The sequence below is a fragment of the Cetorhinus maximus genome, chromosome 2, assembly GCF_964194155.1.
Source record: "Cetorhinus maximus chromosome 2, sCetMax3.hap1.1, whole genome shotgun sequence".
Classification (NCBI taxonomy): domain Eukaryota; kingdom Metazoa; phylum Chordata; class Chondrichthyes; order Lamniformes; family Cetorhinidae; genus Cetorhinus; species Cetorhinus maximus.
Genome location: NC_135880.1, coordinates 110,013,591 through 110,029,757, shown reverse-complemented (window position 1 = coordinate 110,029,757; position 16,167 = coordinate 110,013,591). Strand labels below are relative to the sequence as shown.

The 16,167-nt window shown below is 40.9% G+C and overlaps 1 protein-coding gene across 6 annotated transcripts in view; it reads right to left on the bottom strand.

Annotated features, from left to right (window-relative positions):
- Positions 1-588: 588 nt before the first annotated feature.
- The window catches only part of aopep (aminopeptidase O (putative)), a 339,483-nt gene continuing 323,904 nt past the window's right edge, over positions 589-16,167 (bottom strand). For 3 of the 6 annotated variants that reach the window (XM_078568338.1, XM_078568365.1, XM_078568383.1), the window contains 2 exons: positions 14,826-14,985; positions 589-1,160 (listed from right to left, as the gene is read on the bottom strand). In XM_078568338.1, the coding sequence (XP_078424464.1) occupies positions 14,845-14,985 (141 nt within the window). In that variant the 3' untranslated portion in view covers positions 589-1,160; positions 14,826-14,844. Of the gene's footprint in view, positions 1,161-14,773; positions 14,986-16,167 lie in introns of all 6 variants that reach the window. The other 3 variants (XR_013580231.1, XR_013580232.1, XM_078568356.1) reach the window with 3 other exon arrangements.

The window sequence follows — 16,167 nt, the reverse complement described above, 5'->3', positions numbered from 1 at the left end:
ATTCATACATGCTCAGTTAAACATGTGCATCTGTAATGTGCTATCAGAGACATCCCGCTCCTCCACAAGGTGCACTGTTACAGTCATCGCTGATAAGACTTGGCATTGGCACCTATGCTCACCGTTCTTCTCGATTTCTTATACCCCATTCCCTACTCTCTATAATAATCCAATGGCACACAAATAGTTAAATGTTGGAACTCATTACTAGCTCAGTAAAGCATTAGAAACTCTATATATTGAGCAGCAAATCTCAAATATCAGGAAGAAAAATGGAAAAGTGACACTACTGTGTGTCTAGAGCTCATAATATCTAAAACTAAACCAGTTTTTCCTGCTACATCTCTCTATCTCCTAAAAAGGCAGCTGGTGATTAAAATCTTTTTTTTGCTGCCTACAGAAAAAAGAATCTTGACTTGCTGAAGGTCATTCATTGTCGGTTTAGCATCATTCTCAATTTTCCAGCTACAATTTACCAGAATCTGTTGGTCATATTATAGGTTATATTTTAATTTTTAAAAAATTAAAAATATGACCATTTATATAGATTGGATTCCAAAAGTTGAAATAAAGTATATGCAACCAGAATTTAAAAAGCAACATATTTGTCATATGCCTGATTTAGATCCATTCATGCCATAAAATTTGTAGGATGAAATACTTCAGTTCCAGAGCACAAATTAGGTGAGTTATATTAAACCACTTAAACATTCAATAAGGTACTGTATATTTTGCATACTTAGCAATCCAGCACATTTTAGCTTTGTATTTTCACCTGTAGCCTGTTTTATCTAAATTGGTACTGGGTTATAAATGAAATAGTGGCAAAAATGGATACTGTCCATTCTGCATAACGCATTGCTAAAATTGATTAGGAACATTTCAGTGTAGAGTTGGATATTTCAAAACTATGACTGTAAGGAATCTGCATTAATAATTTAATTTTAAATATCTACAAAGGCAATGATATACATCAGCATGCAGTCCAAAAGCAGAATCTTCAAATGCAACCCACAAGGGGAAAAAAATGAAGATCTTCTCACATTGACAGCTGTGAAGGCTTGCAAAAGAAGTGAGTTTTCGCAGCAGTTGTTGCCAGTAGTAAGTTCCCAGTGCTAAGAGTCCTGCACTGACACAGTTTTCAGTTCTGCATAATCCTGCTTGAAAGTGTGAAGAACAGAGATATTAACTGGCTGTATTCGTGTAACAGAAAGTTAGAATAGCCTTTGAAGGTCAAAGGTAAAGGATCATTTCTGGTACTAAGCCACAAATAGATCACTCACTACATCTGGGTAATCAGCAACATTTTAATGAAGGAGTTTATGTCATATAACTTTCCCAAAAGCTACATTCAAGTTCATTGGTAAATCATAATTTTTCTCCATTTTTTTCAATAAAGGGATTAAAAAATTACAACTCAGCGCATCCATTAAAAAACGCTCAGAGCTCAAGTTTTATATACTGAGTGCCTGTCTCAGCCTGTTTTATCCGCCCAAATGAGTAATTATGGGACTACAGTACTAGGTGACAGTGTGTTTGCACATGCTGCTTTCACCTGTGGAATTCGTATCTATCCCAAACTTTCGTAATAATTCTCTGCTCTCAAATGGATGCTACACTACATGAGGAAGGGCAGCTTAATTGTATGAACCACACAAATCTAACATGGTACATCATCACATTGGTGTTATAGGGAGCAGGATGAAGGCACATTGTTAGGGAAGAATAATACGTTCCCAAACTATGCAATGTGCTACCAGGGAAATTAAGCTGGTGGTTTCAAGCAGATTTAGCAGAATTCAGAGGCGGTTGAATAACAAAGTTTTATTTAAACTGTTATTACAGTTCCTGTTCAAGTTATAGTATTTTTTTAAGAAACTGGGATTAAATTAGAAAGATTTTTTTAGCCATAATTAAATATACGAACATACGAATTAGGAGAAGTAGGCCATTTGGCCCCTCGTGCCTACTCCACCATTCAGTAAGATCATGGTTGATCTGATCGTGGCCCCAACTTCACATTCCCGCCCACCCACGATAACCTTTGACTTCCTTGTTAGTCAAGAATCTATCTACCCCTACCTTAAAAATATTCAACGACCCTGCCTACACTGGTCTCCAGGGAAAAGAATGCAAAGACTCTCATCCTTCTGAAAGACAACACTTCTTCTCATCTCCATCTTAAATGGAACTCCCCTTCCCTTATTTTTAAACTGTGTCCCCCTAATTCCAGACTCTCTCACAAGGGGAAACATCCTTTCAGCATCCACCCTGTCAAGGCCCCTCAGGATCTTATATGTTTTAATAAGATTACTTCTCATTCTTCTAAATGCCAATGGATACAAGTCCAACCTTTCCTCATAAGATAACCATCCCAGGTATCTGTCAAGTGAGCCTTCTCTGAACTGCTTCTAAAGCATTTATATCCTTTATAAATAAGGAGACCAAAACTGTACACAGTATCCAGATGTGGTCTCACCAACACTTTCCTACCTTTATATTCCATTCCCTTTGCAATAAACAACAACATTCAATTTGCCTTCCTAATCACTTGCTGCACCTGCATGCTATGTTAGAAATTATAGAAGACTTTTCGTGATTTAAGGATGAAGTCTTGATAATGGAGCTGCCTGAGGCCTAATTACTAAGTTTGTGCTAGTGCCCTAATTTTCTAGCCACTTGTCACCAAGCTACTTATAAACAGCTCCTGTCATAATTACAGCATACTAACTGCCTGAAAGACTGATGAAGCCATTGTCTCAGCATTTTAACAAAGCAGCAAAACATTCCCAAGATTCATGCTCATCACAGTCTGATTCACTTCACATCATGAGCCAAGTGGATTGGTGTGCCTTAGTCCTCTCACAATGTCAGCCATGGCTCAGTTGGTAGCACTTGTGCCTCTGAGTCACAAGGTTCTGGTTCAAGACTCACTTCAGGGCTTCAGCACAAAAATCAAGCTGACACTCTAGTGCAGTACTGAGTGAGTGCTGCTCTGTCTTTCGGATGAGATGTTAAGCTGTGGCCCTATCGACTTGCCTGGGTTGATGTATAAGATCCAATGGCCACGATTTCGAAGAAGAGCAGACAGTTATCCCTGATGACATGGCCAATATTTATCCCTCAATCAACATCATAAAAACAGATTATCTGGTCATTATCATTTGGCTGTTTATGAGAGCTCGCTGTGCACAAATTTTCTGTCACATTTCCTAAATACAACAGAGTAAACTTGAAAAGTACTTCATTGGCTGTAAAGCACTTTGAGACATCTAACAATCATGAAAAAAAACTATATAAATTTCTTTTCTTTGAATATTTTTCTATTTGTCCATATAGTGGACTGTTTTTGAATTGCTACCAAATAAGTCTAGTGACAGCTTGGTTCAGTTGGTAACATTGCCTGAGCCAGCAGAATTTAAGCATTCAATGCAAACTGATACCTTCAGTGCAGCATTAAGGAAGGTGTGCATTATGAGATAGTGCCACACTTCAAATTCAGGTGCTATTCTTTCTACCTAGTAGACTTCAAATTCCTATGGCACTATTCGGAGCACTAAGTTCTCACATATCCCTGCCAACATTACTCTCTCAACATCACCACCTTCTTCTTTCAGCTTCTCTCATTTTACTCAGGGTTGCCCACTGCATCGATCACCCTTCTCTGTCAGTCACCTTGTCAGTCACCCTTCCTCGTCCAATCCCACTGTGTTTAATTAAGTCTTTCGTCATCCCGTCTTTCTATCTGGTCTTAGGATGACTTCTTCTCCTTCTTCCTGGCAGTCCCATTTCCAACACTCACCTCATCACATATCCTCTCTCTCTCTCTGCATGAGATGCCCAGACCATCTCGACCGATCTCTTCTTGGCTACTTTCTTCGATGCTTCCACAATTTTCACTGAGCCCCTGATGCACTGGTTCCAGATTTTGTTCTATCTCATCACTCCACACATTATCTCAGCATCCGCATCTCATCAGTATTCAACCAATGTTCCTTTCTTCTTGACGTTGCCGAAGTTTCTACACTATATAGCAAGACCAGTCTCACAACTGTCTTGTAGATTCTTCCTTTCAGTTTCAGCAATATGCTTCTATCACAGAACACTCCATTGCAATTCTTCCAATTACTCCATCCAGAATTAATCAATTTCTTAATTTCCATTCCCTTACTTCCATCTTCTGTCACCACTGATCCCAGGTACTTGACGCTACCCACTTTCTCCAGGTCTTCATCCATAATCTTTACACCTTCACTCTGATCCTCTTCCCTAGGTTCAAGCTGACAGTCCGTATATTAGGTCTCTGGTCTACTGATCTTTATATCCGTTTTGCAGTGCTTTACTCCAGTTCTATAGATACTCAGTCATGTTCTCATCATCCCCACCACATAGCTCAATGTCACCTGCAATCATTGACCATAGCATTTGCTGTCTCACTTGCTTGTTTAGAACATCCATGACAATCAGGAAGCGGAAGAGACATAGTGCTGATCTTTGGTGCAATCCAACTTTGGCTTTGAAACTCTCATCATCCCCACACTGCTTCTTAGTTTTGTCTGGCACTCCTTGTAATGTCCTGCAATAGTTCTCAAGGACTCCACGAATTCAAGCACATCCCTAGACTTCCTCCCTAGGCATCCGGTTATGAGCCTTCTCTAGATTGGTGAACACAATCTTCATGTTGCATTGCCTTCCTGATGTCTCTCCATCACTTGTTTCAAAACAAAAATGGTGGCGCTTCTTCTAGACATGAATCTGAACTGATCTTCATGGATTTCCTCTCACAACATCACCAATAAACAAATATTAATTGACCATTAATCTTATTGTTGCTTGTAGGACCTTACTGTGCATAAAATGACTACCACATTGAGCTATAGAAATTGTAACTAAACTTCAAATTAACTAATTTTAAAGCGCTTTTAAATGACCTGAGAACCCTAACTTTGTACCTTGTCTTTTCTTTGTCTCTCTACTTCCTGCAATTTATTTTGCAAAAAGCAAATCTTTGTTTCTTAAATCTTTCCAGTTAAAAGATAGTGTACATGTGTTCCAAGTTATTAACTTAGGAAGGTCACTTAGCACCACTGGGAAATACAGGAGATTGCAGTTCTCACTTTACTTTCTACTATATGGAGTTAGTGACAGTGGACAATATTGACATTATTTGGTATTTAGGTGTGGGTGTCAGGTTAATCAGTCTAAAGTGTATTGGACTGCTGAACTACAAAGAATTATGCTTCCTATCAATCTGTAATGTGAAAATGGGACTTCTGGTATGAGCTTTGTTCTACTATTCAGAACTTTTCTGTGGAGTTGCTGCTTTTTAACCACCAGCTTTTCCCCCAAAGAACACATGCTGAAAGCATTATGCTTTCTATATCACCTTGCTTGGCTTAAATAATTGATGAAAATTATCACAGGTCATATAACTATCATTAAATTTACAGGTCTTTAAAATGATAAAGGGATTCATTAGAGTAGATACAGAGAAACTATTTTCATGGTCAGGGAAACCTAAACAAAGGGAATAATCTTAAAATTAAAGCTAGGCTATTTAGGAGAGAAATCAGGAAGCAGGGCTAGTGGAAACCTAGAATTCTCTCCCTTGATAGGCTGTGAATACTGGGTCAATTGCAAGACTCGGTACTGAGATTGGTAATTTTTGTAGCTAAGTGTCAAGGAATATTGAACAAATTTGTGTAAATGGAGTTGAAGTACAGATTAGCCATGGTATAAATGATGATGGAGCAGGCTCAAGGGGCTCTATGTTCCTATTTACTGCATCTCCTTCTGCAAACAGAAATTTCAGATTAGGATACAGGACGATTTTACCGAAACCATTAAACAAATGTTTAATGAATTTATATAAGAACACTCCAATTCAAAATTTTAATCCTATGTTTTAAACTTAAGTGTCTATTTTATTCCATTTGTTTTACATTTACACATCTCCAGTCAGGTGTTGCAATCTTAATAGTAAACAATCTCCATCATACAGTTTGGTAAACCTTCTGTAACCAAAAGTGCTCCATTTACTATGCACAAAAATACAGTGTGAAGATACAATAAGCTCTTGTTTCTTGAATTCACCTTTCCATCTGTACAAAAATAATTACAGACTCTTCCCTTACCAAAAAGATTGCACATAATCACTCTGCACAGAAAGTAAATCTGCTATGAGAGGAGATTCACAAGTTATATAATAACTAGAGTAATGAAGCAATGGCATAGTGGTATTGTCACTAAACTAGTCATTCAGAGGCCCAGGATAATGCTCTGAGGGCAAGGGTTTGAATCCAACCACGGCAGGTGATGAATTTTGAATCCAATAAAAATCTGGAATTAAAAGTCTGATATGACCACGAAACCACTGCCGACTGATGTACAAACACATCTAGTTCACCAATGTCCTTTGGGGAAGGAAATCTGCTGACTTTACCTGTGACTCCAGACCCACAGCAATGTGGTTGACTCTTAAATGCCCTCTGAACAAGGGTAATTAAGGATGGGCAATAAATGCTGGCCAAGCCAGCAATGCCCACATCCCATGAACGAATAAATAAAAAAGCAATGAGCTATTTAAAAATTTTAAACTAAATATTTACACTAAGGCCAGGATTTTCCTGCCGGCGATTTGGGGGTGGGGCCCGCTCGCCGATGGGAAAATGACATGGGATGACGTTGCGGGAAACCCCCGGCTTCATCCCGGTCCCTTTAAATTTTCAGGAAGGCGGACAGACAGCGAAATCAGCTGTCCGCCCGCCGACCCGTCAATGGCCAATTAAGGCCATTGACAGGCTAATTAAGATTGTTAAACACCCTACCTGTCCAAGCTTAAGGCTGGTGGGCAGGCCAGGAGCCCCAGTGGGCCTCTGATAATACATAAAACCTCATCCACTGGCGGGATGAGGTTTCATGTCCGTTTTTAAAAAGTTTCATAAGGTTTATGTGTTTCTTATTAACATGTCCCATCTCGTGTGACATTGTCACGTGAGGGGGACATGTTAATAATTTTAATATTTTTCTATTTTTGGAGTTTTTTTTACCTGTCACAAATCTCCCTGAGACAGCACTTGGTCTCAGGGAGCAGTGCGCTCTTTCGCATGCATGTACGAAAGAGCGCGCTTTGACAGATGGGGATTCCCTCCACGCCCCGCACAGGAAGAGCATAGCGTTTCCCGTCGGGCAGGCCGCTGGGCGGGCCTTAATTGGCCCACCCACTCAAAATGGTGGCAGGCCCCGTTTCAACGATGGGGGCCGGCTGTCCGCCCACCGCTGAGCCAGTGGGGCCCGCCCACCCACCAAGGGCAAAATTCTGCCCTAAATCACAGTGAGACATTACAACCTCAAATAAAGCTCTTACAAACGGACCGCTGGCCATTCTAAAACATACACAACAGAAAATTTAAAAACTTCTGTCTTTTAACTGAGTGAAATTTAAAATCATCTGTACAGCTGATCTGGTCTCCGGATTGTCGGGGACTAGATATTTAACCAAAGATGCGCATCGGGACCCTGTGGAAGTCCTGACACGCGGAGCTACGTGGGAACTGCCTGGGAAATTTCAACTTCCATTGGGCAATTCCCCTACTCCTTGGGACCCTACGTAAAAGTCTCCAACACTTAATACTTAACAGATTTAAACCTAGTCTAACATCTGGGTAACTACACAACTAACCCTCTCCCTGACCTGACTGCCCTCCTGACCTGACCCAACTACCCTCCTGACCACCCGAATACCCCCGCAATCTACCCTCTCAACAAGACTACCCCCCGCAACCACCCGACTCCTTCATGACCATCCCCCACCCCGGCCATCCGACTACCCCTCCCTGTTCCCACTTACCCACCTATCCACCCTACTCCCCCACCTGCTTATCCCCCGAACCCACTTAACCCTCCACTCAACTATCCCCCCTATCCACTTACCCCCATTATCCACTTACCTACCTCACCCAACTACCCATTCATCTACTCATCCATTCACTAACAGTCAAACAGGATCATTAAGCTTACCAGATGGCAACTAGTAGCATGAAAAGGAAGGTGTCCTGGAAAAACACATTTTTCACCACTTTTATAAAATCGTTTTTACCCCAGGTGGTGTGGTTGTAGATACACAGTCAGTGAGTAATGTTAAGATACAAGAAAAAAAACATCCACTGACTCCGCTCAACGTACATTGAAGCATCATGATTGCAACCAACACCTCACTGCCATTTCCAAAGATCAAAGCCAGACCACGCTTCACATATCCCACAAAATACTCCCTAACTTTCCCCTTAATCGACATCACCCATGCTGACATTGAAAGCCCGCTGATTCTGTTGAGACAAACCCCACAGTGAAAGCTCCAACAACACTCAAGAAGAATGACACCACCACTTAGTTAAGAGGCAGGAATGACAGCATCACTGGGTCAAAATCCTGGAACTCCCTTCCTACAGCACAGTGGGTGTACATACACTACATGGACTGCAGTGATTCAAGAAGGCAGCTCACCACCACCTTCTCAAGGACAACCAGGGATGAGCAATAAATGCTGGCCCAGCCAGTGAAGCCCACATCCCAAAAATGAGTAAATAAAAAACAAAGCAACCTGCTTGATTGGCATCCCTTCCACAAACATTCACTCCCTCCGCCACTGACAAACAGTAGCAGCAGTGTGTACCATCTACAAGATGCACTGCAGAAACTCACCAAAGCTCCTTAGGCAGCGCCTTCCAAGCCCACGACCACTATCATCTAGAAGGACAAGGGCAGCAGGTACATGGGAACGTCACCACCTGGAAGCTCCCCTCCAAGTCACTCACCATCCTGACTTGGAAATATATCACCGTTCCTTCACTGTCGCTGGGTCAAAATCCTGGAACTCCCTCCCTAACAGCTCTGTGGGTGTACTTATACCACAGGGACTGCAGCAGTTCAAGAAGGCAGCTCACAACTACCTTCTCAAGGGCAACTAGGGATGGGCAATAAATGCTGGCCTAGCCAGCGATGTCCACATCACATAAAATGAATTTAAAAAAAGAAATCTGGCCAAAGTTGACTGGGGCTGTTGCAGAGAAGCCATCAAAAAAGTCATGATCCAAACTTGTTGGAGCACAGAAATGCTTTCTGCGATCCACTGGCCTTGTTACTGCCGGCGCCAAGAAAAGCAATCCACAGGGCCTCCAGGATGAATACAGTCATTGCTGAACAAAAAAGACCCAGGGTCTGTTCTAGCAGTACAAACTATCAGGCAGTTCACAGCACGCGAAGGTCTTGCTAGAGTCTCTGGACGCAGCCAAACACCAGCGGTGGATTGAACGTATTGAAGATCTGGCCTTTACACACTCCAAACACCAGGCCTGGGCCTTACTACGACGCCTTAGAGTCAATGGAATACCGGACTTCTAAAGTTCGCTTCAGTTCAATAGTCTCCAAGAGTGGGGAAAGTACAAAAGGATTGCCTGAGAAAAGCATCAAGAATGAGATCCATCGTCAATCACACAAGAAAATGACATCAATCCCTCCAAAAGAGCCGACTGTCACCAGCACAAATGAAGTGAAGGAAGGTTTCACTGAAATGAAGAATGGGATGCTGGCTGTGTAGATGGTATCTCCCCAGAATTTCTTCTTTAACTGGGTCACAAGGGTTGATGAAATGGTACATTAATACCATGAAATTTGGAAACATCCCAAAGTCACGGCAGGAGGCAAAGGTCATTGCTGTACTCAAGCTGACCAACAATTCCAGAAGTTATGGTTCTGCCAGGATCACCTGGATCAGTGCTGGGGCCTCAATTATTACAATTTATATAAATGACTTGGATGAAGGGGCAGATGATATGGTTGCTGAATTTGCTGATGACACAAAGATAGGTAGGAAAATAAATTGTGAAGAGGACGCAAGGTGGCTACAAAGTGACATAGGGGGTTAAGTTAGTAGGCAAAGATCTGGCAAATGGGGTATAATGTGGGCAAATGTGAAATTGTCCATTTTGGAAAGAAGAATAAAAAAGAAGCTTATTATCTAAACGGTGAGAGATTGCACAGCTCAAATTCAGAGGGATCTGGGTGTCCTAGTGCATGAATCACAAAAGGCTAGTATGCAGGTACAGAAAGTAATTAGGAAAGCTAATAGAATGTTATCATTTATTGTGAGTGGAATTGAATATAAAAGTAGGGAGGTTATGCTTGAGTTGTACAGGGCACTAGTGAGATCATATCTGGAGTACTGTGTACAATGTTGGTCTCCATATTTAAAGAAAGATGTAAAATCATTAGAAGCAGTTTAGAGAAGGTTTACTAGGCTAATACCAGGAATGGGCGGTGTGGTGACTGTTGCTTTAAGGCTGGCCTTACTGAGTAAGGGTCAGATGGTCAGAACAGCCAATCAACACCAAGTGCGGGGAACCTTATAAGGGGCGGGAGTTTTCCTAGTCTAGGGAAGGTATTGTAGACTTGTTAGAGGCATGCAGCTAATCCAGCAGCTCTGTAAATATAGTTAATTGTTCAACTAAAGATGCCTCTCGATAGTACATGTCTACATCTGGCGACGAAGATAAATGATCCTGCCACTACCTCTTGCCCTACAACTGTGAGTATTTCGTTTTAAAGAAGGAAAGAAATGAACAAATATAAATGCACTCACCAGGATGCCTCTCTTTGGGAGGATCAACCCATTTGACTCCTCCACGGAGGACTGGAGTCAATAAATCGAGCGCCTTGGGTTTTATTTCCAGGCCAATGAAATAGGGGAGGAGGCAAAGTGCAAAGCAATTCTCTCGAGCGTCTGTGGGAGTCAAACCTACAACCTTATTCGCAGTCTCACAGCCCCAAGCACGCCCGACTCCAAATTGTTCAGTGAGCTCATGGATTTAGTGAAGGGCCATTTTCAGTCCAAACTATCAGTCATTAAGCAAAGATTCAAATTTAATATGACGGTGAGGGTCCCAGGTGAATCGGTCGTGATTTATATTGCTAAATTGAAGCAATTGTCAGAGCATTGTGATTTCAGCGTGACCTTGATCGACATGTCACAGGATTGGTTAGTTTGTGGCGTGCAGTGACGATTGCTGGCAGAAGTCAATATAAATTTTAAACGAACAATGGATATAGTGCTGGCCATGGAAAGCTCTGAAAAATATTCTCAGGAGCTACAGAGCTTGCAAAATGGCGCAGTTTACCAGTTAGGGCAGGAATCTGCAGCCAGAAACTGCTGAAGCAGTCGTGAAGCAGGAATCATTCCCAATCATCCAGAAATCAGAAAAATATACCGGAGGCAATCATACAGCAATCGCGAAGTTGAAATGTTACCAACGTGGGGGTAACCACACTCCTGAAACATGTAGATTTAAGGAGACCAAGTGTTATTACCATCGCAAAAGACGACATTTAATAAAGCAGTGCAGAACCAAGTCCAGACTGCCAAGTAGCCAGCCAGCAAAGATGTTAGAAGTACATAACGTGAAAGAACCTGAAATAGCTGATTCACTCCCTTTTTAATCTTAAATCAGTCAAGGCAAACCCTATTACTGTCACACTCCATGTAAACCAGAAGCTTCTAGTTATGGAGTGGAGATGGGCATCAGCCACAGTAATGGGTGAGTGTGCATTTCAGTACCTGAGAAAAGGTACCCAACCCCTAAACCTGGAACTTCTGCCCAGTTTAAAACTTACACGGGAGAAGCCATAAAAGTAAAAGGCACCGCCATGGTACCTGTGAGATATGGGCAGCAGTCAGCCCAGCTCCCAGTAATAATAGTGACCAGGGAAGGACCAAGCCTTCTGGACCGTGATTGGCTAAAAGAAATCAAATTAAATTAGTCTGAGATTTTTCAAGTACGGGCAGGGAGGACTGCTAGAATTGTTTAAAAAAATACGACCTTGTCTTTCACAACAAATTAGGAAAAATCAAAGGCTTGCTAGCCAAGATTTATATTGATCCAGAGGCAACTCCCTAATTTTTTAAGGCAAGACCGGTACCACATGCCTTAAGAGAAAAAATGGATGCTGAGTTAAATAGGTTGGAGGAACTAGGGCATCATACAGACCAGTTCAATTTTCAGATTGGACAGAACCTATTGTCCCTGTACTGAAACCGCACAAGACTGCACGCATTTGTGGCAATTATAAGCTAACAGTTAATCGGGTCACCAAGTTGGATAAATATCCAATTCCAAGAATTGAAGACTTGTACGCAAAGTTGGCAGGAGGTCAATCCTACATTAAGTTGGATATGAGCCACGTGTACCAACAAACTTTCAAGTCAGGACTAAAAAAATTGTCGGGAGAAACCTTGGAAACCAAAATCTCACGCTTCCTTCTTAGCTACTGCACGACTCCACATGCAACAATGGGAGTTCCACCAGCAGAACTGCTTATGAAGTGTCGTCTCAGAACGAGACTGAGCCTCGTATTTCCAAATTAGCCAGGGAGGGTAGAAAGGAGCCAAGATAATTAGAAAACAAGCCACAATTTGGATAGTAGAGCCCGGAAATATATGGCAGATGAAGCTGTTTATGTAAGAAACTTCGGTAGTGGTCTAAGTTGGATCCCAGGAATTATTGTCTCTGAGACCGGATCCCTTTCATACCAAGTAGACGTGGAAGGCCGGATTGTTCGTAAACATGTGGATCATCTGAGGAGCAGGAAGACGCTTCCACAGTCAGTGTTGCCACCATGGAATGTTATCAAATCTGTAAGCACTGAAGTACCTGATCAACCTGTTATAGACATAACTAATGTCTCCATTGAATCAAATAGTAATGAACTGCCTATGTCAAAAGAGGTATCCATTATCGCACTTCCTGTTAGTGTTGATCCTGTAGGAGAGTCTCAGGCTAGAGAATTATGCCACTCTATGCAGAACAGAAAACCCCCTTAACAATTTGATTTGTAATTACTGGACTTATGTATATAAGTGCATAATCTGAACTCATGACAGAGTGCAAGTGTAATTATTTCTAAGATTTTTGATATTGTTTTCTATTCACCTGTGTAAAGTAATTTGTGTAAATAAGGAATGTAAGACAAGGAATTTAAGGGGGAGGGATGTGGTGATTATTGCTTTAAGGCCAGCCTTACTGTGCAAGGGTCATGTGGTCAGAACAGCCAATCAACACCGAGCATGGGGAATTTTATAAGTGGCAGTTTTCCTAGTCCAGAGAATATATTGTAGCCTTGCTACAGGCATGCAGCTAATCCAGCAGCTCTGTAAATAAAGTTCATTGTTCAACTGAAGAAGCCTCTCGGTAGTACATCTCTATAGGCGGGTTGTCTTATGAGGAAAGGTTGCACAGGTTATGTTTGTATCCACTGGAGTTTAGAAGAATAAGAGGTGACTTGATCAAAACCTTTAAGATCCTGAGGGGTCTTGACAGAGTGGATGTGGAGAGAATGTTTCCTCTTGTGGGAGAATCTAGAACTAGGGGTCACGGTTTAAAAATAAGGGGTCACTCATTTAAGACAGAGATGAGGAGAATTTTTTTTCTCTCAGAGGGTCATGAGTCTTTGGAACACTCTTCCTCAAAAGGCAGTGGAAGCAGAGTCTTTGAATATTTTTAAGGCAGAGCTGGATAGATTCTTGATAAACAAGGGGGTGGGAAGGAGGTTACAATCAGAGCAGCCATGATCTTATTGAATGGCGCAGCAGGCTTGAGGGGCCAAGTGGCCTATTCCTGCTTCATTACCGTATGTTTCAACCTCCTTACCTTGATCCAAACATGGACAAAAAGAGCTGAATTCCAGACTGAGGTAAGAGTGGCTGCCTTTGGTATCAAGGCAGCATTTAATCAAGTGTAGCAACAAAGATGTTCTAACAAAATAGAATTCTGGTCTATCACAAACAGTGATACGAAAGATCCAACATTTTCCAAAGGCAAAGCAGTACAGAAGTGCACAATCCAAAATGATTCAGACATTAATCCCTTATGTTAGCCTTTCATTTGTCAATATTAATTTGACTTCTAAGTGGAACATAGTAACCTTAAAGAGAATACTATTTTTTGGTGTAGAAGGGCAATTAAATAGAGAGAAGGAAAGACTGAAAGTAGATGTATTTGATCTGAGACTCTGGGAAAACAGCAAAATTAAAACACAGGAATTATTTATAAGCTGGCAAGTTTGCAACATTTTATCCCTGTGAATTCTCTATCACTGACTGATCTCTTTCAACTTAGAGCGAACCTGCTTTGCTTGATGAATTATTCTGAAATTGCTTCAAAAATTAAGACACAATTTTAGGTAACTGTGAACCTGCATTAAAGACATTATCTAAAGACAATTGAAATGAGGGTTGTTGTTCTGCATGTGCTGTGCAGAAATATTTAAGCCAGGCGTTTCTCCCCATTTATTATTTAACAGCATGGGGACGTTGGTAATTAAGGTCTTCAATTAATTTTCATCAGCAGCAAATATCAGAACTCAAGTCATTATCCTGCCCACTACACAGCCTCTTTGCTACCCCATCTGATTTGGGGCTCAATGAAAGATGACAACATTAAATGAAATGGCACAGTTCAATTTATGAGTTTTTTTTAGAAGATATTTCTGACTAAGTAGTTTTTTAAAACTTTTAAGCACAGTTTGCTCATTTCCAAACAATTACATATTCATATTAACATGTAGACAAAACATAATGGCACTCTAATTTATTCTGGTTTGAAAAAAAATTAACATTGAAATGACAAATGCTACCAATTCAACTCCAGAATGGGTTACAGTAAAATGACAATTTATATATCCCTAAATTAGAACAATAGAACAACTAGTATATTTCCTTTACCTTTAAATCTCTTCAACCCAAGGAATGCTTTAGAATGCCTTTGTGGAATTACCTCTTTGGTTTTCGCTTAGCTAAAATATCATTTCAGCTACCACCTTCTGTAAGGATGGGTCCATCTCTTCTTGAAGCTTGGTGAAGCACCTGTGAACCAGCTGTTGCTGCCTAGCATCTTCATTAACCATCAACTCCCCATAGAGATAGACTCCCATTGCCTAGGAGAAATGACACATTACTTTTGTAAAGCTATCTCCATATTGTGTAATTTGCCAAAAATTAAATTGTAAAGACCTGGCTCTGTAAAAAAAAAAGTTCCCTCTTTTGCTTGCAATTTAATCAGTGTAATTACTGATTTAGTATAGTGCTGGACATGTCTGAACTCTTGCACTGCAAGTTTATGTTTTCCTTTTGATGCTCAGTATGATTAAAATCGTATTGCACAACTCTTTCAAGAGTTTTTGATCTGATATAGAACACAGTTATGATTTCTTTCACTCATTGCTGATTAGAGCTTTAGGAATGCAGTGGCATAGTTTCCTTTTTGGAACTGGACTTTAAAAATCCAAAGTACAAAATAAACTGATTTATTGTGACCTCTTTTTTATTGCAAATACAGAATTGACTAAATGAAACTCACACAAAAGGTCTACATATGAGTATACTTTCAACGTTTAAACCCAGGTCACATTGAACCATTTAATCATGGGCCACATTGAAATATTTAAACCAGGTTGTGAAATAAATATATAGCTACCTATACAGCATATATACTTGTGTCTGTGCACACGTCTTGTTATTTAGCAGTTACGGCACTCATGTTTGTCACATATTTCTGTTATAATCACATCTTTCCTGTCTTATTTTTTCTACTGATTGAACCGACCTCTGATTAGGTCCCTCAAGCTTTGTCCCCTACAAATGTAGTCTTGTAGCTGCCGATGTTAACTTGCCAGGTCTCTAGCCTGGGTGCCAATGTGGCAACATACTTCAGATAAACTTTAATTATTTAATTCTTTTTTCCTATTTATTTACATAATCCTTCTGCAATTTGCATCAATTTATGGGCCTCTGCCTTTTTCATCCCTCAATCATCAGTTTCCAACAACCTCCAATATTCCTAAACATTTCCTAACCGTTCCAAGTCTCCCTCTCACATTTATGTTGATTTATGTGTCTGCTGGTGTGGACATCACACCAGTAATGGTAATGTCATTATGCTTTTTCTACAATGTCTCAGCTGCACAGGTGCCCCTCTCCCATACTAGGACTTTAACTTCTGTACCTATCATTTGCCTCACCCAACCATCCCATCCAATGTCTTCTCCTGCAAACCTGTCTCTTTTTATTAAGAGAAGCTGCTGCATGGAGCACAGGGACAGCGGGGAGGCAGTGTAGTG